The sequence below is a fragment of the Rattus rattus genome, chromosome 2 (genome assembly GCF_011064425.1).
Source record: "Rattus rattus isolate New Zealand chromosome 2, Rrattus_CSIRO_v1, whole genome shotgun sequence".
Classification (NCBI taxonomy): Eukaryota; Metazoa; Chordata; class Mammalia; order Rodentia; family Muridae; genus Rattus; species Rattus rattus.
In genome coordinates this window covers 69,851,718-69,868,023 of record NC_046155.1, presented here as the reverse complement: position 1 = coordinate 69,868,023, position 16,306 = coordinate 69,851,718, and the positions used below count along the sequence as shown (strand labels likewise).

Genomic DNA, 16,306 nt, shown 5'->3' with positions numbered 1-16,306 from the left:
AGATGACCAGAGTGTGCACAAACAGCCTTCTTGGAGAGAGCCCACCAGTCTTACATGTTAGTTGTAATAGGAAGAGTACTAGACATTGAGCTAGGCCTTGGTCAGTATTTCAGGAGCTAGTCTGCCACTCTGACCCCTAGATCTTTCTGCAAAGAGTTAATGACATCTATAGGGTCTCAATGCCCTAATCTTGGTGATGAGACCATATCTGGTTATTCTCTAGTATACCCCAGCACTACTGTGACCACTTTAAATGCCGGTTGAGTAAATCTTTGAAAATGGAAAACAGTTGTTAGGCCCAGGTCTGGAGGTTGATAGGCTGACTGGATGCTCCAAGCTATGGAAGCCATCATTCAGTAGGCCTTATATTTTTGTGACTGCCATGGGGCTGGTACCTCTGTGTCTCCCATCTTCCTGAAGGTCTACTTTCTGCTATGGAGTCCCAATTCTTGAGGCTTTCTAGGTTCAGATCCATAGACATTTCCCAAGATACTTCTTTTCCTATGGATTGTTCAGAATCTTAGCCCTCTCTTTAATTTAAACAAACCCAGAACCTCTGATTCTCACCCAAATAACCACCAAAGTTCCACATGCAACCACTGGTGCCATTCTTGTTTAATTTATTAAATTTCATCCCTCTCTAAGTGGAGGAGACCACCACTGTCAGTGACCTGTTAGTGTGTGTGTTGTGTGTGTGTGTGTGTGTGTGTGTGTGTGTGTGTGTGTGTGTGTGTGTTATATCATGTTCATGGTATAGAGAGCAGTGCGGCAGGAAAAAAATGTGGGGATTTATTCCTACTAGATGTGGATCTCTAACCAATTCAACTTGATTTTGTCAACTAGTTGACTGAAAGTGACCTTGAGCAAATCATTTACCTGCTCTGGAAGTATTTTTTCATGTGTCAGAATTCATACACTGGAGAATTCCTGCAAGGATTGACAAAGCATTCCTCTGCCCTGTGGAGTCCTGTTGTTGAGTTTCCCTAGGGGGCACAGTTACAGCATTTTATGAGTCATGTTAACACTGCCATCAACATTCCATCACTGCTGACTTCCCTCTGGCTTGAAAGAGTATGCTCTGAAGAGCCACCATGTGATTCTCTGGCAGACATACTCAGGCCCTTGCAGCCCCTGGCTGAGTGGGCTGGATTCTCAGATTCTCTTCTGGAGAATTAGCATAGGCTAGTATCAAGTCCAGACAGAGCTATGACTGTAACCTCATTATGAGTGTGTAAGGCTATGCTAAACCTAAACTCTGGAGCCTGACCTGGCTAAAACCAACAAGGCTGGGGACCTGGTTGCTATGGAGATCAGTCCTCGAACAATCCCACTGGGAGCAGGAAATTTTGTTTAAATAAGCTGAAGAAAATGAGCTTTGGTTCCTCTGCAAACTGAGTTATAATATTCTGAATTTCTATTCTGGCATTTTAACCTTTCAATGTTGCCCTTAGGAATTCAGAGAACAAATGATCTTCAATATACTGTGTGTGTGAGGGAGGTGGCTAGGAGGAGGGAGGGAGGAGGGAGGGAGGGAGGAGGGAGGAGGGAGGAGGGAGGGAGACACACGCAGAGAGAGAGAGAGAGAGAGAGAGAGAGAGAGAGACAGACAGACAGACAGACAGACAGACAGACTGAGAGAGACAGAAGAGAGAGAGAGAGAGAGAGAGAGAGAGAGAGAGAGAGAGAGAGAGAGAGAACTGAAATATTGATTTCTTACTGTTGGCCCAGTTACCTGGTTATCAACATCATTTGATACTAAGAAGTCGCAGCTCTTTCTAGTTATAGAACAAAGGCATCTCACTGAAAAGGTGACAGAGGAGCTCTGGAGCTCACAATAAAAGTCAGCCTTCAGAGCTGGCTTCATCTCTCACCAATTCTGTCGCTTAATGTCTCTGTCTGTACTCTGCTGTCTTTATCTCTGAAATACCAGCTGTAGTTAACTCTTTCTCTTGTCATTCCTGCAAGAATTAAATCAGATGTGATGTTTGGACAGGTTTTGGCAACTTGTATGCTACAAATATATTGGTTAATATTTTGTAGTCTGTCCTTCCTACAAACACTGGTGGTCCTTTTGGGAGGCTAGAGCACCAGGCCACTGTTGGAGGATGTGACCGGGGGCATGATTAGGCACTATCTATCTAGCCTGACCACTTCTGATCATCATTTGTAGAGCTAGTAAATGAGGCAAATCTCAGACTCTCTGATTTCGAAACTGTGGGAGCAGGTGACCCCAGGGATCTGAACTTAGCCAGCACATAAAGTGATTCTGTAGAACACTAAAGTGTAAGAGAATCAAAGATCTACTGGTGTGTCCCAGAACATACTGGTTTACTCCAAAAGCAGTCCCTAAACACCTGTCTCAACCCTGGGAGAGGCTTATCAAAGTAGTCTGTGGAAGCAGGGAGACACACAGGTGAACAGCCCACGTTGTTGTCATCAACCAAGCAGGAGATGAAGATGCACACCCAACCTGAGTTCTGTCGGCCACATGAGGAAGCCAAGGGCTGAGAAGGTAGCAGTATTCTGCTTGCATTCTTATTCCCTGAGAGGCAAAACCACTTCCACACAGTATCAACACAGCTCTGAAAAACAGATATAAGGAAGCCGAGACTCAGGGAAGATGGGTGCTTTGTGAGGTCAGCGAGTGGTGTGCTGGTAAATGCTTAACTATGGTCTCAGATTCGGGGTGGGGTGGGTGGGGCTGAGCTGTGGCATTTGCTTGTTTCTGTGGTATAAATGCCCTTAGAGTGTCAGGTTTCAATTATCAACATGCTGCTTCTTAAGGGAGGTTGCAGAAGAGCTCCCAGGGACCCTTGTAAGCTGGTAAGAAGTGGCCCCAGCCCCAGGCACTCTGCTGTGTATAGCTGTCATCCATTGCAGTGATGGTTAATGAGCATCTGTCAAGGTGCACAGGAGAGAGGCCATTGTCTCCCTGACTTTCTGGTACTTTATATTAGCCCCCTCCATACTTGAAGCTATGTGAGGGAAGATAGGGTGATGGGTGAGACAAAATAGTTCCCTTAGGGAAACTGTATATAATTGGCTTCTTTCAAACTGAGGTCTAGGTTTGTGCAATCATCACTGACCATCTCACCAGGTTCTGAGATATGGCGTAGGTGGTCACTGGAGGAGGTAGCATCCCACAGAAAGGCAAGAGACTGAGGAAGCCCTGAAAGCTGTCACCTGTCTGTCCACCAAGCACCTTTGAAACTACAGAGTCTGGACTAGGGACAGAAGAGACACAGTCCCCACATGCTTACCTGAGGAAAGTCTGAGACCCTTTATGTCCCAAGCTCTCATGATCTGGATCAAATAGATCCACCAACATCCTCCCGTTCTCTGAACAGCTCGTCCACATGCCTAAGAAGCTTATAGTCCCAGTCCCACCACACCCAGAATGGGCAGGACAGCAGCTGGCACAGGACACCATGAGTGTCCAGCACCAGCCACACCAGGGCTACTTCTGATGAGTAAGGGCAGACATAGTGTGCTCTTGACTGATAGCATGCCCGAGGGATGTCCCAGTGAGCCTCAAGTGACCTCCTATCAGGTCTGAGAATGTAGCTGAGTGACAAGAGAGTGAAAAAATGAAGCTCTCTGCAGACAGATGGGAGGAGATCTCAGGAGATATCTGGTCCTAATGCAAGACTGAACTGTGAATTCCATCCCGGCTCAACAGAAACCTAGCCAAGCTCCCCGGTTCATCTTAGACAGCAGCAGCAACCCTAGATGCTGGGCAGCTGTGGGGCAGGTAGGCTTGGTCAAGGTCTGGTCAGCTAGGCAGGGACAAGGAGCACTGGGACACGAGGGTGCCCAGGCATTCTTCTCTTTCTTTAGATTTCTTGACTCAGCCTGTCTCCAGCTCATGTAGGGGAGGACAGAAAGGAAGAGAAGGAGGAGGGGAGCAACTGGGAGCCAGCCATTCTGCAAGGGAGCCGGGAGGGCTCCTTCCCTCCAAGGGTGTGTGTGTGTGTGTGTGTGTGTGTGTGTGTGTGAGAGAGAGAGAGAGAGAGAGAGAGAGAGAGAGAGAGAGAGAGAGAGAATCGGTGGGATTTCCTCCTCAGAAGCAGTCTGTTTCCTAAGAGAAAGAAGAGAGAAAGGAGAAAGAATGGGAGGAGAAAATTGGAGGTGGGAGAGACAGAAGGGGGAGGGGGCAGAAAGTGAGAGCACACTGGAGATTGAGCACAGAGGCAGAGAGAGGGAGACAGAGAGAAAGCCACAGAGCAGGAGGGTGTGCAGAGCAGAGCCAGAGCTTAGAGGGACCCAGTGAGGGCGGGTGCAGGCAGAGGCAAAACCAGGGACCGCGGGCGCCTGCGACCCTGGATTCCAGGGCACTACAGGAGTTCAGAGGAGAACCGGGATTCTGGCCAAGAGGTGGCGCGGGGCTAGGGGTGAGCACTCGCCCAGGTGCTCACCGGTGAGGTGACCCCAGACTCCGAGTGTTTCGTGCCCGGGTGCTCGCCTGGGAGGTGGCGCGGGGTTCCGGGTGGCTGCGTGCCCAGGCGCTGGCCCAGGGGCTGGCGCAGGGTTCTGGGTTGCTGGATACCCTCTCCGTAGCCATGGCGACAGGGTCCAGGGGTCGCTGGGCTGCCGCGTCGCCGAGGGGCTGAGTCGGCAGCGGGCTGCGCCATGGCGGCGCGGGGTTGCGGGCCCTGAGCGCCAGCAGCGGGCGCGCACCATGAACTCGTGGGACGCGGGCCTGGCGGGGCTGCTGGTGGGCACAATCGGCGTGTCGCTGCTGTCCAACGGGCTGGTGCTGCTCTGCCTCCTGCACAGCGCTGACATCCGCCGCCAGGCGCCGGCGCTCTTCACTCTCAACCTCACGTGTGGCAACCTGCTGTGTACCGTGGTCAACATGCCACTAACACTGGCCGGCGTCGTGGCACAACGGCAGCCGGCCGGGGACCGCCTGTGCCGCCTGGCCGCCTTCCTCGACACCTTTCTGGCCGCCAACTCCATGCTCAGTATGGCCGCGCTCAGCATCGACCGCTGGGTGGCTGTGGTCTTCCCGCTGAGCTACCGTGCCAAGATGCGCCTCCGAGATGCCGCCTTCATGGTGGCCTACACGTGGCTGCACGCGCTCACCTTCCCGGCCACCGCGCTCGCCCTGTCCTGGCTCGGCTTCCACCAGCTGTATGCCTCGTGCACGCTGTGCAGCCGGCGGCCCGACGAGCGCCTGCGCTTTGCTGTCTTCACCAGCGCCTTCCATGCGCTTAGCTTCCTGCTCTCCTTCATCGTGCTCTGCTTCACGTACCTCAAGGTGCTCAAGGTGGCCCGTTTCCACTGCAAGCGCATCGACGTGATCACCATGCAGACGCTCGTGCTGTTAGTGGACATCCATCCCAGGTGAGCGGCCTCACCCAGGGCTCTGGGCACTTAGTATTGGGTTGGGAAGGTCCCAGCATCCAGGGTAGAGTTTGGGGAGGTCTCCTTTCTGCATCAACTGCATTAAGCATGGGTGGAAAGGCAGCTGTTGTTTAAATGAGTGTGTAGAGCTTCACTTTCTGAAACATGAGACTGAAACCCTAGCCAGAACTTCGTATCCTTATACTCATCCTGAGCAGTGAATTCTGTTCACTGCAAAACTTGAAAAAGGGTTGGATCTGAGAGGGGATCTAGAGGCTTGGAAAACCCTTAAGAACTCTTCAGATGGTGGGTGTTATTCCTCTGGGTCTTTGCCGTCCTGGGTGTGGTACCACCTGAATCTCCTCTCCCTGTATGTGTGCTTGAGTCCTCATCAAACACAGCACCTTCTCCCAGTGATGGACTCTGAGGTCCCGGGTTCTTCCTGCCAACCTAGAAGGCTCGGTCTATTGTTTTCTAGACTTGGTGCTTTAAGGTCCTTTCAAGAATTTGTATCTCAGGCTCCTGAAACCAACCCTGCCTACTCACTTCTAGTTTCTTGACTTGCTAGTTCTTGGGAGAAGAAGGGGGGAGGCAATTGGAAGGATCGGCTGGGAACCTCCGTGGTCCTTAATGTTCCTTAGGGAGAGGAGGAGGAAACTGTCAATCAGGCTGTCCTGAGCTCACCTCATCCTTCCTCTTGAGACCAGGACATCAATGGGAGGTTGCATCTGTGGCCTCTGCCAATCTATATACATTAAAAGCAGGCTCACTCTCTGTTGCCTGGAACTCTAGACAAGGGCTTAGGAGTCCACTTGACACAGAAGATACAGCACAAGAGGGGTACTAGTGATGGAAGATTAGGCTTCTGTGTGTGAGCAGAGCCCCAGGATGCAGGGAGCCTTGGGGGACAGAGTGTAGACTCCAATGTATGCTCATTCTCCAAGGCACAGTGGACAGACCGAGCAAAGGCCTTTGTGAGGTTTCCCTGCCTTGAGCAATGTCGCTATGCTGAATGTCACTCTACCTGTACATCAGAAGGGCATGGCTGAGTGTCTACTGCTGCCTCTGAGTGCTCATTCCAGATGACGGGCTGGTCCAGTCTTCCCCAGACGACATCTTCCCCACAGAGGCTTAAACCAAATGTGCTTATATCAGCTCTCTCAGCCACGGCCTTTGCAGTTTACCCATTCCAGGAGACAGTCTGAAGCCACACTTGCAGGAACATTCTTGTCCGTCGCCCTTTACTTTAGAAAGGGCTGTCTCTGGGGCCTGGGGCTGTGGTTGAAGCTGGAGCTGGAGCTTGGGCTGGGGCTGGGGTTGGGGCTGTTTGCGAAGATGCATGGAAATGTTAACTCTTGCAGACTCGAACGAGCCCTAGAAAGCCCACTCAGGCCTCGCCTCCCAGTGGAGGGAAAGAGAAACTGAGCCAGGAGAGGAGCCCATTGTATTTAGAGCAATGTGAAGTCTGACCCCAGCTCTCCATCTGTGTCTGCCAGAGAGGAGGATAGAGTCCACTTTGCATTCTATCTAGGAACAAGGACTTCCTCTGCTCCTGCCAGTCTCTCTGACTTCAGGTCAGAACTATAGTGAGTTATTTAGGGGTCTCATAAGCAGAGACAGATACTGAGCAGGAATCCAGGTCTTTGTCAGCTCTGCAGAGAACCTTGACTCTAAGTGGCAGGCTGTTAGGAGGAGTCCCTGCTTCTAGGCTCTCCGCCCCCACCTCAGGAAGCTCCATTAGGTCACAGAGCCATGGACTCTTTGGTGAGCACAAACTGTCCTCCTCAGAGGTCTTAAGCAGGAGTGCAGGGAGGGGGCATGGACTCCACAGAACAGGATAGCCAGTCCACAGGGGACTCCATGACAGCTGATCTTCTGGCTGCCACTTCGGTGGTACAGGTGAGAAGACATGATCCTATCTCTGAGGGCTGCAGTGGAGTCCTACCCCGCCTCAGTTCTGGATATCCTTTGGTGCCAAGAAACTGTTAGGCTATGTCATCTGTGAGTGTTAGTCCCAGGACAGTAGTCTCTGGACAGTCAGAGCAGCGAGTAGAGTCTTAGCTCACTGGAAGTCATCCCAACTACCACACTGACCTCAGGACTTAGCTGAAAGAGATGTGGTTTGTGTTGCCTGCACTCTGGGTACCATTTGTTAGGGTGGCAGAGGTTGCTGAGTTCCCTGCAGGCTGAGTAGCAGCAAACTTTACCCCTTCATTACAATCGACCCCTAAACAGCAGGGGCGTTCTAAATCTGAGACCCAGAGTGGCATCTTTCATTTCTGTTGTTTTAAGGTTTCCCAAGTCACTTCCTTTAGGAGGCAGGTGGCACTTTGCCTGGTCCACACCCAACTCTCAACCCACCCAGTGACTGCTGCTATTCAGTTCTCAAAGCCAAAGCTCTGGGCAAGGTCTAGTTGCAACCTGTGGCTTGCAACCTCTTTGGGAGGGGGGGTCTAACAATTCTTTCACAGAGGTCATCTAAGACCATCAGAAAACACAGATATTTACATTTTGATTCATAACAGTAGCAAAATTACCATTATGAAGTGGTAATAAAAATAATTGGTTGGTGGTGGTCACCACAATACGAGGAACTGTATTAAAGGGTCACAGCGTTTGAAAAGTTGAGAACCACTGCTCCAGTTAGACCTCTTCTGAAGCTGCCAGGGACAGCCAAACAGATCAGGCTCAGTGGCCAAGCTGTAGTGCCTTCTCTTTCCAGCCCAGCCCAGAATCACTACCTCAGGCAGATGGCTTCCCCGAGATAAGCTGTTGCTGACAGTCTCTCTTCCAAGCTGAATGGGAACTTCCTCCCAGTGTTATGGGGTTCTCTCTCTACCATCTCCACTTCCTGTGAAACACAGCCACAGGGATTGGCTGAGGGCTGGCTCTGCCTCTGCCGGATGTCAGAGGTTGGCTAAGGGGGCAGAATCCCACTGCGCCCTTGGCTTTACAGAAACAGAGGTTGCTCCAAAAACGGACACTCTTGATGAGCCCTAAAAAGTAGCTCACACCCAAGTCTGTCTGTGAGATTTATAGATGGAGAAACCAGGCAGATAGAGTCTCACAAACTGTCTGTGTATGTGCTTAGAAGTTCTAAATTTAGCTTACGGACTGTTATGTGAACTGCATGCTAATCCCCCTGTCTTGGTAGATCTACCTCCTAAAAGTGGGGCTCAAATTTGGCGTTTTAGGCTCCTTGGAGGCTAGTCTGATCTGACCAAGTGGTCTGCTTTACTTTTCCATCCCTGAATCCACACAGCACCGCAAGTGCCTTCCTTGGGCCATGTGCACAGTGCAAGTCACACGGTCTGTTCCACGTACATGTGATGCTCCTGGGACCTTCAGATGGGCACACCTACCCTTCAGCTTACTTTTGGGCATGGCACCAGGGGTCTGCATGAATTTTGGAAGCAGAATCAAGGCACTTGGACAAGGCTTCTTTGCTCTAGTCTAGAGTGAATGGTGTAACTCCAGCTCTAATGTACAGGGTCCCGAGCAGGAACTGCTCTTGTTAGCTCTAAGAGGGGAATTGCTAGTGTGTGCATCCTAACTGCAAACCCAGGGCTCTTTCTCATCACCTGCCGTCTTGCCTCATGTCTTAAAAGCAAGAAAACCAACATGGAGCAGCAGGTGGGGGTTCCAAGTATGGGTTGAGGAAGGACAATAGTCATCTCAGGTCACTGAGGACTCAGAGCCACCTCTCTGCACCATAGGCTCTGAGTCCAAGGACTCCAAGTTGCCACCACCAGACCAGGGGTGTCAGTAGGGTTAAGGGGAACACTTCAGAGTCTGTGGGCAGGCGACTTGAGAGGAGACTTGGTTCTGTATGTTCTTGGGCATGTCCTAAACTGTCCCCAGTATCCTTGTCTGAGAATAAGCATGATAGCAGCTCGCAGGGCTGCAAGGTTTCCAGGAAGTTGGCATCGATGGCAAAGCTATGGTGAGGGAAACGACAGCAAGTGGTTTTGTGATCCTATCATTCTGAGAGCTCAGTCTCGCACCCGACTAAGGGGTAAGGATGCTAAGCTGACGCTCATGCTGCTTCCCTGAGCATGGAGTCTCCTGACCTTACTCACCTTCTGCCGCCACTGCACCCAGGAAACAGCAGAGTCCGGGCAGGGATGGCAGAGCGGGCTTCATTCAGGGAAGGAGTGCCATGCTCTTAACCGGAAGCACTAGGTTTGCAGCCAGTGCCCCTGTGTTTGAAATTCTATTGGTATCTGACTTTCATGCCAGGCAGGTCCTTCATTCTTTTAAGCCTCAGTTTCCCCATCCCTACGTTTGAATAGGCATCTGTTCCAGCAGGGACATGACCGCGGGGCACAGTGCCCTCGGCAGATACTCATCACATTAGAATCTGGTGCCCCTGTGAGCCTCGAGCGGGCCACAGAGTCGACTGAAGACTGGGAGTTAGGTTGCATGGTGCTAGTCCACAGCACCCCTGGCACAGTCTCTAAGCACAGCTGCCTCTCACCGGTGGACACAGCATGGGACAAGAAGGACTTTTAAAGAACTAGGAAACTCCGTGGCTTGGAGGTGCTCGGATTTGAATCTGGAAGTCTAACTCTGACTCTTCACGCGTAACCACCAGGCTATTAGCCAAGAAGCAAAGTCCAAAGAAGAGATTGTTGCAAAGTACCTTCCCCTTGAACTGTCCTCAAGGAAATAACACAGCAGATTTCTGAAGATCTGTGCAGTCTGAGGGAGTTAGAGTCTCATCCTTTCCTTCCTTCAGTTATTCAAGGGTCAGTCTTTCAGAAGTCCCCCAAAGTTGTCCAGGCTTTGGCAAGGAAGGACCACAATCTCTCATCAGAACCCTGACTTCTTGGGCAGCATAGGGAAGTTCCCCATCTCTCAGTGCCCCTCTATCCAGTGAGTTTCATCTTCAAGTCACATGGATGTAATTCAGAGCTGTCTCTACTCACCTGTTCCCCTCTTCACAGAGCGCCTCATCACTCATCTAAAACAGAGAAGATATCTTAGTTCCTTTTCCTGTTGCTATGGTAAAACACTCTGATAAGAGCACATTGAGGGAGGAAGCTTCTTCCCCTTCACAGGTCAAGGGACGGCCCATCACGGCAGGGCAGTCGAGGCAGCAGGGGCTTGAGGCAGCTGCTCGCATCACACGTACAACCAGGAAGCAGACAATACTGAATGCCAGTGCTCAGCTCCCTTCTCCCATTCCATGCAGCCCAGGATCCCAGCTCAGGAACTGCACATGCCCACAACTAAGATGGGTCTTTCTGTATCGATGAATGTAAGCAGGATACTCTCTGGTAGGTAAGCAGAGGCCCATCTCCAGGTGATTCTAGATTTTTGCCAAGTTGACAATTAGCACAGACTAGCACAGTGGGCTAGCCCCCCAGGAAATAGCCCCTGAAGGTCTGAGGATGGCAAAGATCAGAACAAAAGACAACATGCAGATTGCACCTTCAGGATCATGCAGGGGAATCAGTGATTGACATCAGCGGTAATGAGTTCCTGTCTGTTTGTACTCACTGTGTAATGCCAATACTAATTGTATTATACTACCTACAATTTATAATACTCACTGTGTTATTCATCCCTACACTGGATACATTTTACAGAAAGTGTGTGTGTGTGTGTGTGTGTGTGTGTGTGTGTGTGTGTGTGTGTGTGTGTGTGTGTGTGTGATGGCTGGTTTCAAATGTTAACTTGCCACAGCCTGGAATTACCTGGGAGGAGCCTTTCGTCTGAGGGATGATTTAGGCCAGGTAGACCCGTGGCATGTCTGCAGGGGAGTGTCTTGATTTTTCACTGACATAAGGGTGGTACCATTCTGAACAGGAAACATGGAAAGCTAGTAGCATAAGCAAGCGGGCAGCGTGGTTTTGTTTGCTTCTCTCTTCTCTACATTGTAGATGTTATGTGACTGGCTGCTTGAATTCCTGCCTTCCACCAAACAATAGGCTGCAGCACGGAAGTGTGAACCGGAAAAGCCCTTTCCCTCTCCTGCACTGCTTTTGGTCAGGATGTCTTAGCACAGAAACAGAAAGGAAACTGGAACACTATACATTCTGCATTTAATTCTTTAGCATTATGTTGAGTTGTCTATCAGAAAGCACAACATGAAACTGGTATATGATATTACACTATGATAATGATCTTGACAATGACACACAGATTGCCCAGGGGCACAAGCCTGGGGCCTCACGTCTCTGGCTTCATAGCCACATGCCTCAAAGCCATGGCTCATGTTGACAAGTAGCACCTCCCTGTGCCTTGGCCAGGCCACAGCATGAGTTACCTTCTCCTCTCTGCCCTGCACAGTGTGAGGGAACGATGTCTGGAGGAACAGAAGCGGAGGCGACAGCGTGCCACCAAGAAGATCAGCACCTTCATAGGGACCTTCCTCGTGTGCTTTGCACCCTATGTGATTACCAGGTAAGCTGACCTGTGGGTGGGGGCGGGGCTTGGAGCACCAGGGTGGAACCCTTCTGGGCCACATGTCTTTCCTGAAAGCATGGAAGAAGGAGCCTAGACACTTTGTAGGCTTCTCTCCAGCCTCTGACTCTCCCTTATTACTAATTAGCATTTTAAAGATCTGTTGTCATTTTTTAATTATGTGTATGTGTATGGGTATTATACATACCAAGTGCGTGTCTGTAGAGGCCAGCAAAGGATTCTGGGTCTCCTGGAGCTGGAATTACAAGCAGTTGTGAGCGGCTAACATGGGTGCTGGGAACAAAACTCAGATCCTCTTCAATAACAGTCTGAGCTCCTTGTAGCCACTGAGCAATCTCTTTAGCTCCTTAATTAGCATTTTGATTGCATGCAGTCACGAGTGCCCTGGACAATTCATGTATACAACAGGTACTAACCAAGTTGGGGAAGTCAACATGCCCAGCTCCTTTAACACACTAACAATTTTGATCAGCTCATAATGACTGCACACGCCTCTGAAGCCCTGTGTGGAATTATACTACACTACACTACACTACACTACACACACACACACACACACACACACACACACACACACACACACACACACAACAGGTGCTGGTGGAATTACTCAATTGTTTCAGTCTCCTTGCTATGATCCTGTGTTTGAAGCCTCCAAGTTCCTCTCTGTTCACTCTTTCTAACATATGTAACTAGTCGCTGTGGAATGCAGCCCCTGCCGGAGTAGAATTTCTCCAGCCTGTTTTAAAGCCCATTACACACCTGCCTTCTGTTATCCCCTTTCTTTTGTCCCAGCTTCTGGGAGTCACTCTGTACATCCTGCTGGGCTTTTTAGGGTGTGTGCTGTGGAAGAGCAGGTGGCACATGTCTGAGTTATTCTGTTATGCCTTCTTGTTCTATCCTCTTTGTCCAAATGATAGTCCGTTGTGTATCTATTCCACATTTTCTTTGTGTCCATTGTGGCCCCAAGGTTGGTTTCTGCTATGAACAGTGCTGAAGTAAATACAGTCATACAGGTATCATATATATACCCATAGGTGGACCGGCTATTTCATATGGTGGGTCTATTGGGTTTGGGGGAGAACCTTCCTATTACTCTCCATAGTTGGCCTTGGATTCTTATGTGTTAAACTCAGTACCCCACAGCAGAAAGGTTCTTCACTCAATCTCCAGATAATTTCATCCCAACTTGTCACCCCACATGCACACTCCAGGAGATGCTGACAGGAAGAAACAGAGAGAGGGCGGAGGGGAGTGTAGCACAGTACAGGGTGCCACTGCCCACTGTGTGCTGGGTAGCCAGCTCCCCCCGCAACAGTTTATTTGAGGATACCTTCCACCTGAACAAAAGCAGATATTGCTCTCTGTGCCCTGCCATGCAGGCGACCTCTCCTGTGGCTGAACTGTTGGGCCAATGACTGTGAGGTTTTCCATCTTCCTGGAGGACCAAGAGCTAGGCAGGGCTGCCAGTTACTGGAACCGGGGACCAGTATTCCTCAGACCAGCCTAGACCAGCCTGCTCCAGCTGTGACTCTTCCCCATGCCAATTTCAGTCAGAGAAGGAAGAAAGAAAAGGACTGCCTCCCCTCCCACCTCTCTCTCCCAAGCTGCTTTGTGGACTGGTCGGGGGAAATTCTCCAGCTTTGTATCCCAAGTAGTTGTATGATCTGCAAAGTTGGAGCTCACAAAGGACAAGGTTCCTATTAGGACGTGGAGTGGGAGCTTTGATTGAGTCTGGGAAATGGTTTCCTCTGTGTATAAATGTGTCCGGGCTAAGGGAGAAAGAAAGGGAGAGAGATGAAGAGAACATAGCTAGTACCAGTGCGGAAGTGCAGATGGCCGTTCCCTTCACTGTCACCCAGTCTCCTCTTCCCTATGAGGGTGAGCCAACTGTGACTACCCTCTCTCTTCTCCCCACTTGTCCTTACACAGAGCCCAGCCTGGTTGCTAATTTCAGTCCTGGCTGCCAATTCTTTCTTCTGGCCAAGAGACAGCCCTTTGCCCACAGGACCCACAGGAACACACAGACAATGCATATGGGAGCCTTGCTCACCTCTCTCCGCTCTCCCCTTCCTCAGACAGCCCAAGTACAGTGCCACTCCACTGCCTTCCATGGTATGTGTTTCCTTGTGGGGAGCCAGACTCAGCCTATTCCTCTCTTTTGACACAGGACTTGGAGCTATGTGTGTGTGTGTGGGTCCCTGGATGGTCCAAACACAGGACAGGACAGATTCATCATTTGTTTTTCTTCTGCATCTGTTCACTGGACCTCAGCACTATTGCTGCTGTGTTATATATGGATGACTCTTGGGAGAGAGGCTACCCTATGCATTGTATGATGTATCTTGGGCTCCTTGGTCTAACCAACTAGGTACCAGGAACACTTCTATTCTTCCCCAACGTCCCCAGTTTGATAACCATGTCTCCAGATATTTCCAAGTGTTCCCTTGGGACCAGAGTCACTTTGATTGAGAAATTGTGGCCTAGACTCATATTGCAACCAGGAAGTCAAGTGTACCTTAGATCAGGACTCTGCCTGAGATATAACAGCCACAGAGAGAGGGGCCTCCCTAAAGCCAACCTTAGCTGTACCTTTCTGCTGTGCAACTCTGGGACAGAGCACTCACCTCTCTGGGCCTCCAGAAGACAGTGTGGTATCCTGGGGTTAAAAGACGTGGAACAAATATGTGACACAGGCATGCCTGTGTGGATTCTTGGCCAGCATCCCCCCTACCCATGATACCAGAGACTGAAGGAGATCTAGACAGTCACAGAAAATGGGTGGGAAAGGAAGTATACAGAGACCGTTCCTAGACCTCAGAGAAAGGGGAGGTCGTTGAGTAAGTTAACTAGAACCCTCAGGGAATAAGTAACATGACCCCCCCACTTTTATATTCTCTCTCTCTCTCTCTCTCTCTCTCTCTCTCTCTCTCTCTCTCTCTCTCTGTCATTTCCCCCCCCCACCCCATTATAGCCTATTTCCTTTTAATAGTGCCCAGGCAAAATAATGTTTCAGTCAAACTGCTAGCAGATTCGCTCAATACATTTCCATCCAAATGGATGGAGTTAATGTGATTGAGTTTTAAAAAATATTCACAAAACTGTGCATCGTGCATGAGAATAAGCAGCATTTTCAAGGGAAAGGCCCACCCTCTGGTATAAATTTGGATCATCAGGAGATACCAGCCCACTGCATCACCTCCTCAATACAGAACCTAGATCAGGGGAAAACACCCCCATCACCTCTTCCCAGCACCTTCTTCGTGTATATGCTACCCCAAGCAAAGGTCTCAAGAGGCTCACATCACATCAGTGTGATGGGAATCACATTGTCACACATGTCTCCAGTATCTTCCCTGTGCGGACTATAACAGTTCCCCTGAAGATTAAGGATGAATTGAAGAGAGCCCCAGGGGTCTCCTGGTAGGAATCCTGGCCCTACAAAGAGAGCTTGAAGTCAAGACAAAGCCATTGCATCGGGTAGGCCCAGAACCCAGGACTCTGAGGTAGGGTGGGGCGTCCTGGCTAGGTCTCATGGGCAAAGACTGTGAATTGGGTATGGCCAGGTAGGGCTGAAGAAAAGTGATAATTGAAGCAGAAGAGAGAGAGAGAGAGAGAGAGAGAGAGAGAGAGAGAGAGAGAGAGAGAGAGAGAGAGAGAGAGAGAGAGCATGAAAGCATGAAGGGAGTCTAGAGTGGTGTGCTCTAGTATGAGAGCCACCAGACATGGGTGGCTGTTGAGCACTTGAAATGTGACCTATCCAAATTGAGATGCACCTACTTCAGGTTTATGACTTCCAATATTTAGCATGATCAAAAAATAATACAATCAATACTTCTAACAATTCCCTAGTGGGATAATAAGTTAAATAGACAAATTCATCTGCTGTGTGCATGTGTGGGTATGTGTGTGTGCCTGTGTGTGTGTATGTGCATATGTGTGTATATGTGTATATGTGTGTGTGTGTGTGTGTGTGTGTGTGCACCTGTGGAGGCCAAGCCTTAGGTGTTGCTCAGGCTCTGTCACCTCTGCTTTCCTGTGAGATCTCTTACAGAGCCCTGACATATCTCTGTTTTACAGTCATGTGCCTCCTCTGAGCTCTGGGTTAGGTAGTCTGTTCCTGAAGTGACCAGGCAGGGCCTTCAGGGCCACTGCAGATTTCTACCCACAGGCTCTTGGGAAATACTTTCTGAATTAATGTTCGTATGTCTTCAAGCGATTGTAAGCCTATCGTCTGTGCAGCAATCTAGACTTACAAATAATTACAGCCGTCATAAATCATCAGGATCAGGTTTGGAGGCATTTGCGGATCTGATGGCCCCATTATTGTCGCTTTCCAGAGTAATGGAATGATGGAGAGGGAAATGGGGTTAATGTGCAGGTGGCTCCTGACTGTTAACGCTCTATTAATAAATGACTCTTCTGCGCTAATGTCTCATGAAAGCTTAAAGCATCCGCTTAGAGCTCACAGGTCTTCGCATATGCAGATCGCGTCTCCAGAAGCCTTGGGGATAATCAGGCTGTTCCCCAA

The 16,306-nt window shown here is 49.9% G+C and overlaps 1 protein-coding gene across 2 annotated transcripts in view; it reads left to right on the top strand.

Annotated features, from left to right (window-relative positions):
- Positions 1-3,599: 3,599 nt before the first annotated feature.
- The window catches only part of Gpr26 (G protein-coupled receptor 26), a 36,614-nt gene continuing 23,907 nt past the window's right edge, over positions 3,600-16,306 (top strand). For both annotated transcript variants that reach the window (XM_032892427.1, XM_032892425.1), the window contains exons 1-2: positions 3,600-5,346; positions 11,641-11,754. In XM_032892427.1, the coding sequence (XP_032748318.1) occupies positions 4,679-5,346; positions 11,641-11,754 (782 nt within the window). In that variant the 5' untranslated portion in view covers positions 3,600-4,678. The remainder of the gene's footprint in view (positions 5,347-11,640; positions 11,755-16,306) is intronic.